The sequence below is a fragment of the Mastigoproctus giganteus genome, chromosome 1 (assembly GCF_048544385.1).
Source record: "Mastigoproctus giganteus isolate SK-2022 chromosome 1, ASM4854438v1, whole genome shotgun sequence".
NCBI lineage: Eukaryota > Metazoa > Arthropoda > Arachnida > Uropygi > Thelyphonidae > Mastigoproctus > Mastigoproctus giganteus.
The window spans coordinates 227,886,362-227,902,884 of record NC_143575.1 but is presented as its reverse complement, the minus strand read 5'-3'; the positions used below and the strand labels follow the sequence as shown (position 1 = coordinate 227,902,884).

Here is a 16,523-nt window from a genome sequence, read left to right as displayed (position 1 = left end):
GTTTCCCCTGCATAACATTTCCCACAATCCGGGCATTTAATACTATAAACAACTCCACTAGCATTCTCTTTTTGAATGGGGTCTTTTACTTGTGACACGATTATGTGCAGCTTCCAGCCTGGAATCTGCACACAACGCATCTAATAGTTTCTTAGTACCCTAGTTATATGCTCAGTTAAGCCCGGGTAGTAGGGTATGTATGCAGTGGCTATTGGAGTGAAAGGCTCGCCTCTTCTCTGATTTTCTCCAATATACTTTTGTATAATCCTCTGGAGGTAGCCCCAGAGAATTATACAAAATATGCGACGCGTTCATATTCTTCTTTCCTGTCCTATCCCAGATAGGATAGGAAAGAGGAATATGAACTATTTATATAGTTCATATTCTATATCCTTTTATTACAGAACATTTACTTATGTATTACAGACTACAAAGAAAGATGCATTCAATATAACAATCAGTTATCAAATAACAGGAACTTACAAAAACAAAGTAAAAATAATTAGATACCATTTGATGTTGCCTGTTATATACAAAGTTCATCATTGTGATTTGGTCATTTAAGGCCATAAAATGGAAAATTCTATAAAACAACAAAAAGCACTCAAAGCATATACATGACATGTACACAATTTGAAACAGTGTTCCAGTATGTTCCTATCCATTCCCAGCCCTGCTGTAGTTATTTGCATTTTATCTCTTGAAATATAACTATCCAAGAAAAATGGGCCTCTGTAGCTTGTGTTGGGATTGCAACTACAGCAACTACACCTGCATCTATGTGTACTAGTAATTTTAATCAAGAGAATGAGTAAATGTTTAGCTTGAATTGATGGTACAGTACTCTATAATAATTAGGTTTTTTTTTTTAATAAAAAAAATCCAAAAGTTTAATTTTTTGCTACTGTTATTGATTTTTCTCAGGATGATGGGATATTCAGATAACCTGAATACTCTAATCTCTGCATACCATATAAAAGCTTTTACTGTACTTGACATATTTCTTGTTATATAAACTAGGAAAACCAGAGTTAACTAGAAAAGTAAAATGCCATACTTTAAAAAAAAAAAAAAAAAAGTATGACATCTCTCCCATTATGAGCAGATCACAATAACAATCTACCATACCACACAAAAAAAAAAGATGCAAAGAAGGTTGGATTTTTTTTTTTTTTTTTTTTTTGAAAAGTACAAAGTTCATCAGTGAGTGAGGAATGTTTGGCCCTTTTAAAATTCATTACACCAAAAACATACATATTTTTTAACAGAACTCTGGGACCATACACATCTATAAACTACTTTAGATCATGCATTCCATGGACAACAGCCCATCCACACATTATTCATTATTACTTGAGATTATTCATTATAATTTTAGACTTCAAATCACTCTCTTAGCCTTATGCCACCACCTGACTAAATCAGATATAGTGACACAAGTTACCACCCTTGCCATGGGGAGGCAGATATCCACTATCTGTGCATGTTCAAGAATATGACTGCAAACTTCACATAAACATAAAACTACACACACACACACATTTGGAGGCTTGAAGTTATGAATCCCATGTTTAGTCTCCAGAGTAAAGCTCTTCTAAATCTGCCCCCATTTCTTCCATCATGCAGTATGATTGGTCTTTTGAGGTTATGATGGACATCGTGGTGACATCTAATCTTTCTTATATTTCGAGGGTACAGCTCTAAAATGGTGTTCGCAGGCCAGCCGCTAGTTAGTACACCAGACAAACCTAATGGTAACTCTCTGGGAGGCTTCCAGATCGGCTAGTGTAGGGGTGGCCAACAAGTCAATCGCAGATTTAATTTTGGTCGATCATGACAAATTTTAAATATACAGTCATCCCTCGATTTGTGCACCTTGTGCAATGAAATTTTTGAGATGGTAGATCGCAACACATTTTGAAGGAAAAAAGTACATTGCATCACAACTTAACAGTTGGCCACTCCTGGGCTAGTGTATAATCTCCCTGCCTCTACTCTGCCAGATAGTGACTGGTGGGAGTTCAAGTAGTGTATGTGGGGGCATTGTCAAGGCCATGTTATGTCAAGGATCTGGGTATATTCTTACTATGTGTATACCATATCCAAAAATTTCATTACTTCGTACAGCATGTCCCCCCCCCCATCTTTTCTTATTACTGAATACATCATGAATTGTCAAACTAAACTAATAGAGCCAACTTATCTGCAAAAAGATCTAAACCTCCCTGACACTTCCTCATTCATTACACAAATATACGTGATGGTCTCAGTTCTAATCTCAGTCATGTCCATTTCCACTTACAGTCTACCAAACCTCACATACTTTTTCTGACAGAATCTCAGTTGTCAGTTGATTTAACCACCGCTCATCTCAGTTGTCCAAATTATTTATTGTACGATTCCTTTCACTTCAAAGGAGGTACTCGTGTGCATTTCCATTCTGATATTCCCTGTCAGAGACTTAGTAATTTGGAATCTCCTCTTTTTGATCTTCTCTGGCTTAAAATCTCTCTACCACATTCTGTAAAATTCATCTGTTGCCTCTACCGTTCTCCCAACTCCACTAATCACTTGAAACTCTTTGATTTCCTCTCTCTGAAACTTGACTTTATCCAGTCAAGCTTTCCAACACTGAGGTAATTTTCTTGGTGATTTTAATGTTCATAACTCCAGCTGGCTTCCATTTTCTACTCACACGAACCCAGCTGGTTGAGATGCTGAGGCTTTTGCAATTACTAATGACCTTGCACAGATTGTTCATTTACCTACTAGAATACCAGACAGTCCTACCTTACAGCCAACACACTTTTTCAGAAAAATATCTTTTTCTCACAAACAATCCTTCTAAGTAAATGGTTAAGGTGAACGGCCCTCAAGGCCATTCCCAACCTCATGTTGCTTGACATTACAAGAATGCAAAATGGGATGTTCTGTGTGATTTCATTTCCTTGGTCAGATTACTGTTTCAAAACTTCTGATATTAACATTTGCTCAGATTGCGATAGTGAAATTATTCTTGTAGAGATGGAATCCTTTATTCTACACTCCGCCTTAAAATCTCGTCCTTTATCTAAACCTTGGTTTTCCGATAAATGTGCTAAGGCTGTTCAAGAGAAGAATGTTGCATATCTTAATTGGCTCGTATCCAAATCTCCAGGTTCATCTTCTGCCTACAACAAAGCTTGCAACAATTGTAAAGCAGTTATTAATCAATCCAAACTAGATTTCGGACAGGTTAAGAGTAGAAAACTTGCTTCTTGTCCAAATAGTAGCTGAGCATTCTAGTCTCTTGCCATAGCTCTTGGCCACAACTTTTGCCCATCTCTGTTCCCACCTCTGTCTAAACAAGATGGTTCTATCACTACTTCAGCCACGGATAAAACTGACCTGCTAGCATCCTTTTTTGTTCCAACTCGTGTATTAATGACCTTAGTAAACCACCTTCCAGTGTTCCCAGTTCAATGCCCCCTGTGGTCTTTCATTAAAAGGATATGAGAAGGAATTTGAACAATCTCGATGAGAAAGCTCCAGGTCCTGGAGCTTTCTCATCAAGAACAGAGAAAGCTCCTACTCCTTTTCTTTGCCACCTTTTTTCACTCTCTTATTCCAAAGGTTTTCCTTCTGCTTGGAAATTTACTCATATCCAGCCAATTCCTAAAAAGGGTGACAAATCCCTCCCATCCAATTATCGTCCCATTGCAATCACCTCTACTCTTTCCAAAGTAATGGAGAAAAGAATTAACCGCCAACTCTTAAGCTATCTATCAATCTTCCATCTGATCAATGGTCACCCGTATGGATTCCATCAATCCATTGGTGATATTACGACTATGTTACCCATCTTTGAACAAATTCAGTGGAAAAGTTCAGTGAAACTCAAGTAGCTGCTCTTGATATTTCAAAGGCTTTTGATCATGTTTGGCATAAAGGTCTTCTAAATAAGCTTCCACCTTATGGTTTGCCAACTGTTTTTTGTAATTGGATATCCAGTTTTCTCTCTGGCTGCTCACTGCAGGTGATGGTAGATGGCTCTCTATCTTCTAACTTCTCAAATTATTCTGGTGTTCCCCAAGGCTCAGTTCTTTCTCCACCTTTTCCTCTTGTATGTTAATGACCTTCTTCCATTGACTGGAAATCCTATCAATAGTTTTGCTGATGATAGCACATTGTATTCCACTTTCCAGTTTAAGAAACCTTGCCCTCCTCAAACAGCCTCAATTCGCAAATATCCACTACCAGTTCCTTAAATGCTGACCTCTAGGTAATTCTCCAGTTGGGCAATGATAACTTATTCTGGGTACCTTACCCATCTTTGGACAAATTCAATGGAAAAGTTTGGTGAAACTCAAGTATCTGCTCTTGACGTTTCAGAGAAACCTTGCCCCCCTCAAACAGTCTCAACTTCTCGAATATCCACTACCAGTTCCTTAAATGCTGTTCTCCAGTGGGGAATTGATAACTTAGTTGATTTCAATCCTTCTAGAACTCAGTCCTGTATATCTCAGTCTTATATCTCACAAAAAGGATTCTACTCCCATGCTTATCTTTGATGGCACTCCAATTTCTGGACAAGTTCATATATCTCTGGTGCCTCTGTAGCCAGGTGGGCAGGAGCAGCAGTGCGTAGCACACTCTTCTTGATTAGACTGGGGTTCGAGCCCGTGCATCCACCAAATATGGAGGATGCGGAAAGGTCATGGAATGACCACCGCATATCCCCGGAACAATATGGCCTTAATTGCTAATGCCCCTAAAAACAACAAACAAAAATCATATATCTCTATTGGGGATTATCCTGACTTCTAATCTCTCTCTCTTGGCATAAGCACATTACAAATATTGCTTTTTCTGCATCTAAAAAACTGGGTTTTCTCTTTCACTTTCTCCATTACTTTTCTTCCGAACAGTTATTCACTGCATTCAAATCTCAAATACGCCCTACCATGGAATATTGTTCCCACATCTGGAGCAGTGCCCCCAAAACCTTTCTCAGGCTTCTAGATTCCATTCAAAAGAGGACAGTTAGATTAATTAATGATTCATCGCTAACATACTCTCTCTACTCTCTGTCTCATAGATGTTCTGTTTCTGCTGCATGCCTTTTCCATAAATACTTCCATGGGCACTGTTCTTCTGATTTGGCTTCTATAATTCTGCTCTCTTCCAAAGCAGTCTGAACACATGCTGCAACCGGTCAACATCCTTTTACTGTCCAACTTGAAACTCACAGAACCAACTTTGCTTCTTCCTCATTTATTACAGAATAATTTACATTATTTACAGAAGTTCAAGTCTAATGTCAACAAGTATCTTCTTTCATCTTCTCACCCTCCAACCCATGCATGGTACTAAGTACTATAGGTTTTAATACCTCTCGTTTGGGATTTTCATAAATAAAAATAAAATAAACACATACACACACCCATGCACACATTTAAGTATTTCCTCTAACGGCAGTTAAATATTTCCTTCAAATAAAAATATTCACAAAATCAAGAAACTTTCCTTGCTGCTCAAAAGCTGATGTGGCTCCTCTAAGGATCATCCAGCAGTCCTATATTTTGTTGGGGGGAAAAGGTCTAGTCCCTTTCTTTCTGGGATCGAGGCTACAGTGTGTGGCTGCATATTTCTGAAGCTTTTCATAGCAGGTTAGTTTTGAAATAATTTTTAGGGTTTTTTTTTTATTTTAATATACTAAACTGTAGTTAAAGGACATCCTCAAATCCACATATCTCTCATATTTAAATAGTATATGTTGTGAGCTCTCAGCACCACCACAGACAGTTTTCACCTTGAACTAGTCCCAGTTCATGTAACCTAAACATTAAATTGTGTCCTGTAATGATCATCATCATTGGATATGGCAGCAGTGCTGGCCTATCTCTAATCTGATAAATTGTAGTCACATCAGGTATATAGCTGTGTGTAACTTGACCCAAATCAGAACCAGTCCAATGTGCTTCCACAACGTCTACCACTAATTGAAATCTGTTTCTTTCTTGTTTTAAATCCTATCTTCTTATATTCCTTTGTTATATCAGGACACGATCATATTCCATGTATCTTCAGTGATCTGTTGGACTGAGTTGCAAATTCTAATGTCTTTTTCATGACAATCTGGTCGATTGGGTCTCGTCCTGTGTTACCACTTGCAAGGCACTGTTGGACACAGTCCTGCAGGCCTGAGTCACACCTAATAGGCAAACTTTTGTGCTGGTATTAAACATTTCCTAACTAAAGAGTGCTGCACCTTGTATCCCCATGCATATATAATAGTGAGAACAAACAAACAAACGCTTTATATAAAAATCAAATGCTTTCTATTTTATGCTCCATTTCGCTCTTACAAGCCTTTTCGCCTTCGAGCACACAACTCTAACCTCAGTGCCCCTTTCAGTAATACCACTTTAGTTTTAAACATAGATATCTCTATTTTATATATGTCAGCAGATCATTGGCAAAAGCTATCACTTCATTGTTTCCCCCAATCATCCATCACATATATCCATGAATATGGGCCTATTATAGACCCTCAAGGAGCCCTCTAGTTATGCTCTTCATAATCTCCTCAAATTTTGTTGATATAGTGAAAGATCTCTCACTAAATTAACTTCTCATGATCTTATATAAATTATTGAGACAATTAAGCAGCCTTAGCCTTTTCATAACACTTTCCCACGACAATCCATCAAATGCCCCCATAAAGTTAATAAAGATACCCAGAATGTACTTATAAAAAGTTATCTACACCTGTTCAGCCATATAGGCCACAGCACTCTCTGTTATCCAACTTGATCCAGGGACTATGGTAAATATAGAAAAAACCCAGCAACCATAATGAAAAATAGACAAAAAGGTAATTATTTGTGTATTTGGTAGGGGAGTTGAGCTATCAGGTGTAACTATGGAAGAATTGAGAGAACCTGTATGCTAAAAAACAAATTACCTGAAATAAAATGCAGTTAATATAATTATTGTAAGTACCTAAAGCTGTGGGTCCTAGGACTTTAACTACTTCGTCTAGGGGTCGGCAGTGAAAATCGTAGGAGCCACTGCAATAAGCCAGGTCTCTGTTTCTGTTATGATGTACACATATACATCATAGCCGACCCGACAGAGACCAGAAGGAAGAATAAAATAATAAATAAACTATAAAAAATAATAATGATAAATAAGTTCATGCTGATAGAATCCTGTGGAAAAAGAATGAAATATAAAATTTTTATATTTCATTCTGCACTCTGTATATCATTGAAATATTTTTATATTTCAATGATATACAGGAATTTTGCTAGCAGGGAAAAGGAGGTGATTATCCCTTTGTATAAGGCAATGGTCCAGCCACCCCTTGAGTACTGTGTACAGGTCTGGAGGCCTCATTTTAGGCAGGATGTAGATTTGCTTGAATGTGTACAGAGAAGGGCAGCAAGGTTGATGAGGGGAATTAAGGGATCCTCTTACCAAGAGAGGCTTAAGTTCTGCAAATTGCAGCAGCTGGAGACTAGGCACCTGTGAGGTGATCTGATTGAGGTGTATAAGGCCTTGAATGGGTTGAGCACACTGAATTCTGATGGGATTCTTCCACTTGTTCAGATTACAAACCTAAGGGGGCATAAATTCAAATTGAGGAAAGACAGCTGTAGAATAGATGTGCGGGAATTTGCCTTTAGCCGGCGGGTGGTTAATTGCTGGAACAAACTTCCATCTGTCATTGTGGAAGTTGATAGGTTAAATAAATTTAAGAAGGAACTGGACAAACATTTAGAGGGAATGGTTGTGTGATATTTTTTTTTTTTTTTTTTTTTTTTTTGCTGCTGCTACATATGCTTGCTTTCTTGCATCACGTGCCACTATTACTATCTCATTGGATTTTTATGGACATGATTTGTTATTCCTATTCTGAAATGGCAGGCAAATAGTAACAAGGAAGCCACACAGGAAGTATTACCAGAACAGTAATTTCCCAGCAAGAAAATATTTGAGGCTATTGATCATCTTAGAGAAAATGGATCATTCAAAGCATGAAAGACCAATTAAAGAGGGAGAGGACACTTGAATACCTAGTTAGAATGAGTTCTGAACCAGATTGAGGAGAATACCAGAACCAACAAAAGAAAGTTAGCAACAGAACTGAATGTTTCACAGACACCAGGGTAGAAGATTCTTCATGATCAGCAGCTATATCTTTATCATCTGTGGCAGATATGCCTAACCTGCAAGCAGCCCACTCCATCATATTGTTTAGCCTTCGGCCCCCTCAACCTGAGTTTAAAAGTAGCAGATCACAAAATATAGTTGAGATTTACTTTTGAAAATATCGTTTTTCAATAATATTTGATATTTCTGTATTGCTTTCATGTGATATTTCATATAGGTGGCACACCTATGTAAACATCATCACCAACCACTACTGCCGCCGCCACCAGATTCACCTGACTGTGGCGGTACAGGGCTTGACAGTCCTACCTGAAAAATGTCTGTTGCTTGTTAATTATCACTTTAAAATTAGTTGCTGTTTCTCTGCCTAGCTTTCCTAAATATACACAGTGGTTTACATTAGTGGTTTTGGAAGTGGAATGTGTTGTTTTTGTAGTTAAGTGAAATTGGCAAAACATAATGGTATGCACATGTGTTAGTTTGAATTTTCATGCCCTTAATAGTTTTATGAACTTGAAAAATAATGTTATCAACACCTTACCAAATAAAGCTATTGTTGAACCAGACGACTTCCCTCTATTTTCAATTAAAATATCGTCAATTCATATTGTTGAAAACCCTTTTTACATATTTTCCAGTGCATACTAGAAACTGGGACTGTCTCATCTCTCTGGAGGACCTACTATGTCAAACTGGTTCCAAAAAACAAACATCCATAAGTTATCGACTGAGTTCCATCCTATACCCATTGGATGCACCCTTCTGAAAATCTTTGAAAAGCTGTTACTCCCTGCAATAATTGATCACTGCCTCGGTGATATACCATCACATCTCCACACCTTGCTTCACCACCGATCTACTATAACAAACCAGCTGAACATGCTGTTTCAGGTTCAACATGCCATCAGTAACAGATCTCAAATCGACATCATCCTCTTTGACATAAAATCAGCTTTCAACAATGTGTCAATTCAAACACTGCTTCATATATTAAAGTATTACTTTAAGGCAACTGGCTCACTAATCTCCATCCTTCGTAACCTCTTTAACAAAAAGGATACTGATAATATCCCATAGTCACTACCAGACTATGAAAACGGTAAGGAGGTACCACAAGGTGGGGTGTTATCTATTCAATTTATAATGCTCTTTGCACTCATCTTACAACCATTTCTAGCAAAGTTTACAAACTTCAGCTCTTACGCTGATTACTTGAATTTGTTCTTTGATTTCTTGGATGACATTAAAAGCATTCAAGAAATCAAAATTCTGCTGCACAAATTAATCAACTTGTTGACTACTTAGATATGGAAGAGCTCCAACTAAATCAGAAAAAGTCTTCCCAAATATCTATCACCAAGAAGCGAGGAAAATAAAATTATATTCAAGCTGTTTTTTTTTTTTTTTTTTTTTATCGTATGATGTGAGCAATACACGAAGGAACCAGTTTTTTCCTGCTTCCTTCGTGTATCGTGGCCTTGAGGTCCAACCGGACAGTGCAACACCATCGTAATATCCAAGCCTGAGACAGGATTGGAACCCGCGACCTTTGGGTTGCCAGACAGGCACTTTGCCCACCCAGCTAGCCCAGTCGGCATTCAAACTCTAATAAATGGCAATGAAGTCCCAAAGGTTTCATCCCACATGGATCTTGGTCTCACCTGGAATGAAAACCTTACTTTCCAGGACTATTTCATATATACAAAAAAGAAAACATATGCAGCCTTCTGAGCAATCTGACAGGAGCTTGTTGGTTGTTAAGATATGTCTCCCTCATATGTAAACATATTTAAAGGTGTCTCATGCCCATCGCTTTATACATGTCTGAGTTATTGTTCTCAACCCCATCAAGTATTGTAAAGAAATTCTGGGCAATTGAATATTGGGTTCTGAGGTGGTTGAACAGGATCCATGGAAACCTGTTCACTATCTCTATTCTATCTATTCCACATGCAAACATGAACATGGGAACATGGAAAATTAAAATTCTAGAAAAGAACCTCATCACTCTTGTCAAACTACTAATTAATAGGATTGACTCTCCCAACGTGCAATAAATCATCTTAACCTGAAGTAACCATCCAAGAGAGCAACCTAAACAACGTTATTGGTCGACTTTTATCAACCTTGTCTGCCTTAGAGATATGTTCCCAGTAAACATTAAGGAACATTTCAACAAGCTGCAAATTGAGCCCAACAAAGTATAGGATGAAAAGAAATACAAGAAGATTATCAATAGATACATAAAATTCTCTGTAATTCAAGACTTTTTCAAGGCTGTCTTTTTATTAGATTGTAAACTGAATTTATATTGTAAACTTAATCATTTTCCTGTGTATACATGTTCAAACTAAGTTTTCTCCCTGTTGTAAGTATATATATATATATATATATATATATATATATACACCTATACTATAGGCAAGTGTATTGTCAAATATTATCTATTGTCCTTTTAATGAATGTATTTTTCAATTCTGTGCACCCTTCTAGCCAACTAGCTGTATAGGGGTTTAAATCAAGCTTAATAAACTGAATAATAATAATAAAATGTGACTGATAGTTTCGCATATATATTTTGCATGTGTAGTGTTCCCCCTCTCCCCAGACAGAATTAATAAATGTTTCACTGTTTTGAAAATAACAAGTGGAAAACATTTTTAAATTTTTCAAAAAAAAAAAAAAATAAATAATTACATTTCATTAAGTAGTATTGCAATTCATTAGGAAAAGGTCAGGCAGAACTAGAAAAAAAGTTGGTTTTTTTTTTTTTTTTTTTTTTAGAATGTAAAATGAATAGGTAAACCTATCAGGTCCCATTTAATCATGTGGTGAAGGTAAAGAAAGCCAACACAAGAACCATGGGAAACTTACAGGACAAACTGGTTTGCTGCTACCGCAGGTTCTCCCTGCATTCTGGTTAAACAAGATGGTGCATGTTATCAGTAGTGGCAGTATAAGTCGAGGATATATTGATTGAGATGTGGATGTGACAGACAACATCATAGCTTTAAGTGATTGATTGATGTTGTGTGTGTGTGTGTGTGTGTGTGTGTGTGTGTGTGTGTGTGTGTGTGTGTGTGTGTGTGTGTGTGTGTGTGTGTGTGTGTGTGTGTGTGTGTAAAGAATCTTTCTTTCTTTTCCTATTATTTCCTAACCTAACATTTAAGGTCAGGTTATGAAATATAACGAAAAATAAAGAAACCTTTTCCTTTTTTTCTAACCCATCCTTAAAGGATAGGTTAGGAAAACTAACCTTAAAAACATACAATTAAATTAGTAGTATGGTTTTTGTAATAGCAAAAATACTCGTGAACCCAATAATCTGCTTTTATTAATGAGAAAAAAACTAATCATTACATCGTCTGTCACGCCTAGGTGTCAATCAGTACATTTGTTCTCTACTTCTGCTGCCACTACCGATAACACGTACCATCTGTATACTGAGAATGCAGGGAGAAACTGTGGTAGCAGCAAACCAGTTTGTCCAGTAAGTTTCATGAAGTTTTCCATAGTTCTCGTGTTGGCTTTCTTTAACCTTAGCCAATCACATTTGTTATGGATTGGTGGTGCTGCCACTGCTGGGTTAAGAATGGTTTGTTTGAAGGGCATAAAAATCTAAGCTCTTCTCTGTAGTGCTGCCACTCTTTTAATGGTGACTTGCATCAAAATACTAGGACTGATCTTCGAGGTGGCAAATGTAAATATTGATTGTATTGATGCCTCTCTTACTAATTATTTTATGAATCATATCTGCAACCCAAAACTGGGGTTTTGGGTAATAGATCCACTGTCATTTGGAACTTGAATACAGTTGATTAATGGTGTAGTTTGTTAATGAAAGGGATACGGTAAACTGCAGCCATTATCAATCCACTGCAGGATGGAAGCCTCCTCAAAAATTCATGTTGAGGGAAATGGACCATTATCTGCAACACTGGTGCAGTGCGATTTGGCAGATCAACCATATTTAGCAGTCAAGGGCTTGAACCCCAGTTTACTCAAAGAGTATGTATGTGCTACTGCACTCCTACTCCTGACCACTCAGCTATGGAGGCTTATGAAAGGGATACTCCGTCTTAAATATAATTTTTTAATATATTTAATTAGCACATTATTTTTATGTATTTACTTTTATCTTTAAATGTGATGTATTCAAGCATTGTAGTATATCTTGTGTGTGTATATAGTGGCTAAATTATATAAATAAATAATTTTCATTGTTTATTATTTCAAAATGTTTCAGGCAGGTCTCTTGATATCCTCTTGAAGTGGACATTTGCATCTGCAGTGCTGTGCATATGTTCTATGAATATTGTTTTCCTTAAATACATTTGGTTTCAGATATCTACTTTGTAATGTTGGGGGAAGTCCTATTTCAGACGAGTTCAGAAACAGTTCACAACTGTTTGGGTGGATGATATTTTAGTCGTTATTGCATAAGATGATACTTGATGCAAAATGGCTAGGTCTGCCAGTTATAGTGGGGCAGGTGGAATTTTTAAGAATGATAATATATTGTTCTCACTACAGTGCAGAATGTGATGGTGTTTAAAAAGAGCAGAATGAAATTTGGATATCATCTTTGTCAAATAAAACTTTAGTCTATTTCAGTTTTGAGATGCATAAAGTTGTCTTTTCTATGAACTGGCTTTCAGCACAGATGTCATTTTAAAAATAAAAAATAAAAAAACTACTACTGCTTCCTTAACCCATTTGCAGTTGCACAAACGTCCGTACAACATACTGCCTTTTAGGGCCATTTTAACCTATTTAGTAGGAATTTCTTATATTTGTAATAGAGAAATTACATTGGAAGGCATTGTGAGTCACACCTCAAGGAATAGAATGGTTTGAGTGTTAAATAAAAAATAAATAAACAAAGAAAAAAAGCGTGTAATATTCTGTCCTCACGTTGGTTAAAAAGTCCTACACTTTAACTAAAAACAGGCTAAACTGTCAATATCAAGGCATTTGGTCAAATCAGAAATACAACATAATTATATTGCAATAAATTGTGTTTCCATTTTTGCAGGTACTAAACGATTTGATAGTGAAAAAGCAGGTGATCGTGAAGTACAGAGAACAATGCTGGAACTGCTAAATCAGCTGGATGGTTTTAGTTCTCATACAGATATTAAGGTAATGGTATATCTCTTCTTAATATTTAGTTTTATGAAGACAAAATTTGGGTCAGTTATTTAATACTGTGTGAGCTTTTAAATAACTAATTCTGTTTCATTTTAATGAATAGTTACACTAAACATTTTAAATTAGTATGTACAATGTGATCTGTAGTTTCCTGAGAACTATTTATTTCAGAAGCTAATACAGTAAACCCCCGCGAATAGCGGGGGTTATGTTCCTGAGAAATTCCGCAAATACCGAAAACTCGAATACTGAGTTATGGCTCCCATAGTAATAAAGGGGTTACGTTCCAAAGTATGAAATATATAAGAAAAACTAGTCTAAAATTTTGTCTATGTATGTATTATATGTACCTTCATAATATGACTATGTACATAGACAGCACATAGTGAAATGCAAGCATATGGCATCGAAATGAAAATAAGAAACAATTTAATATTAAATGTAATATTTATTAGAAATTTCAAACCAGCGCCTTTGCTAGCTAAAAAACTTATCCCGCCAGTGCTATCAAGTTTCTTTAAAGTGTTGATAAAGGAGTTTTGCCTTTTCACGAATGATGAGTGAACTTAACAGAATTTTATTTTTAGTTCGGTCTTCTATCCACAGATTTAAAGCTTTTTCCATTTTTTCTAATTTAACATCACAAGTTACAGAGCAAATTTTTGAAGCAATTAGCGCGTTTTCACGGACACTACGGCGGATTTTTTCTTCCAATTTCTTGATTGATCGACTCATTGATTTTATAATGTTTTGCCACTGAGTAGACATTTTCACCATTAGAAATATTATCTAATAACTCAATTTTATTCGCTAATGTCATCACCTTTGATCTTTTCACATTTCCCTTGTTATTCGTAGCCATATTTTTGTACGGGTTAGAAAGAACTTGTCCAAATAAAGTCACTTTCTTCCGTTAACACACTCGAAAAAGTCTGTTTTACACTGCAAAACGGTAATTTATCACTTTTATAAGCATATAAATTAAAAACAAACGACGAAACCTCCCATGGCAAGCGCATAACACATACTGAACAAGGATTAGCAAGAAACATTCACGCTCGCGATTTTGTCATCCCTCTTCCCCCACCCACTGAGCACAGTTTTGACCGGGTAAGATAATTTTAGCCACGCCCATGTTTTTTTATGGCGGAAAGTGTTCACGGCACTTTAAAATTCACATTTTTTTAGGTGTCATTTTATATTAAATCAACGACCGTGAATAGCGGGGGTTTACTGTAGTCTGTATATTTAAAATTTAGTGGGACTGAGACTGTATCAGATAACAAAAACTGCAGGTATTAAAAACACAGCCTTTTCATTTTTTTTATAGGGGATTTGGGATACATTTATTATATACTATAATTTCAATAAAGAGTACATAAATTTTTAAAAGCATTTTGTTAAGACAAAATGCAATATAGCACTATATGTGATGTGTGCAGTAAATGTACAGGTTGGTTATAAATTTGAAGGGCTTTGAGGTCTTCTATCCCTCAAGGTACTTGATGGAAAGGGTTGAATTATAGAATATGTCTGTATCAATCATGTATTTGGGATATGTGACATTAAATTTACATAATTCAAGCTTGTGTTTCCAGGTACAAGAATAGCTATTATTAGGACTTAAGAAGAGACTGATATTAAAAATGACTGTCATTTCAAAATATTCTTTCAGCTCTCATTTATTTTGGTATCTAATCTCTGATGAAAACAGCTAATGAAAGAATTTTGTTCAGGTTGCTTGTTACCTCTTTAATAAAAAGGCACTTTCAGTTGTGTTAGTGTTGAGTAAAGTCCTGCATAGGTTCAGTGTATTAGACCTGCACACCTGTTGTAGTAAACCAAACTGAAATCTGACACACGACAGAAAAATATAAATGAAATGACATATTAAGAAAAATTTTTATTCTGTTTCCTAAATATTAGTAATAATGCAATACTTAGCTTTAAATTAAAAAAAATATCAAATTGAAAAAAAATGAAACATTTTTAATATAATTAATTATACGAATTTATCAACCTTTCTTGGATTAGAAATCTAAATGCAGGAAACTTTCATTTGCTGCACTGTTGACAGGGATGGCAAGAATTAAAGACCGGATAAAACTGTGCAATTCTTGCTAATTGCTTAATCAGTCAAAACTGCAATCACCATTCACAGTGACTGTGTCTACCTGTATCTTTCCTACCAGTTTCCAGCTCTGATTTGAATCAAACTCTAAGTACCCATTATTTTTTCTTAATTGTATATTGGCGCCTCCGTAGCCAGGTGGGCAGGAGCAGCAGTGCGTAGCACACGCTTCTTGATTAGACCGGGGTTCGAGCCCGTCACCACCAAATACGGAAGATGCAGAAAGGTCAGGGAATGACCACCACATATCCATGGAGCATTATGGCCTTAGTTGCTAATGCTCCTAAAAATCAAATAACAAACAAACAATTGTATATTCTGCTCTATCTTCATACACCTCACATCTTCATATCCTTGGACTTGGTGCATCATGACTTAAGTTTAAGTTGCCCATGTGCCATAAAAATTCAAATGAAATCACATCTTTGTATCCATATTTATATCTTTATTACCTGAAGGAGTCTGGATATGAATATAAAATTTGTAAAAATAATTTTAATAAATAGTAAAAAGTTAAAATAGAAACAATTTTGTTTATATATAGCTGTAATTTTATATTTTCTGCAATGAATGAAATCCTAAAAGGTTAGTTTTCCTTTAAACTGCAATTTTTAGGAAACTTTAGATGATAGAAGATTTCACTGCTCTAAAATTAGTATTAGAAGCTATTAATTCATACATTTACCAATATCGTTAGCACTGCATGTCATTGAGAGTGTACATTAGTATGGCAACAATGGGGGGAAAATGTGAACAGAGTAATATATAAGGAGAAGTTAAACGAGTTAAAAGACCAGTAAAATTATAACAGTTTAAAACTAGAGAATTGCCATAAAAATTAGTTTTGATCCTCAGAGGGGATGTTTGAGAGAGATTTAGCAGTGTTAATTTATTGCCAATTATGTTTTAATTGATGAAGTTTGTCTGAGTGAAAATTGTGTCAACACATGAACAATAGTTCTAAATAAAGAGCTATTCTATTTCTGTAAATGCATTGTTACCTTTAAAAGCGATAAGTAGGTATTAATGGAAAATATTAATGTTCGATGGTGACCAGTTAACCAGCTACAAAGAGCTTAACCAT

The 16,523-nt window shown here is 35.9% G+C and overlaps 1 protein-coding gene across 1 annotated transcript in view; it reads left to right on the top strand.

Annotated features, from left to right (window-relative positions):
• The window catches only part of Rpt5 (26S proteasome regulatory subunit Rpt5), a 169,769-nt gene that overhangs the window by 130,520 nt on the left and 22,726 nt on the right, over positions 1-16,523 (top strand). The window contains exon 10 of the mRNA XM_090384616.1: positions 13,193-13,299. Within this exon, the coding sequence (XP_090240742.1) occupies positions 13,193-13,299 (107 nt within the window). The remainder of the gene's footprint in view (positions 1-13,192; positions 13,300-16,523) is intronic.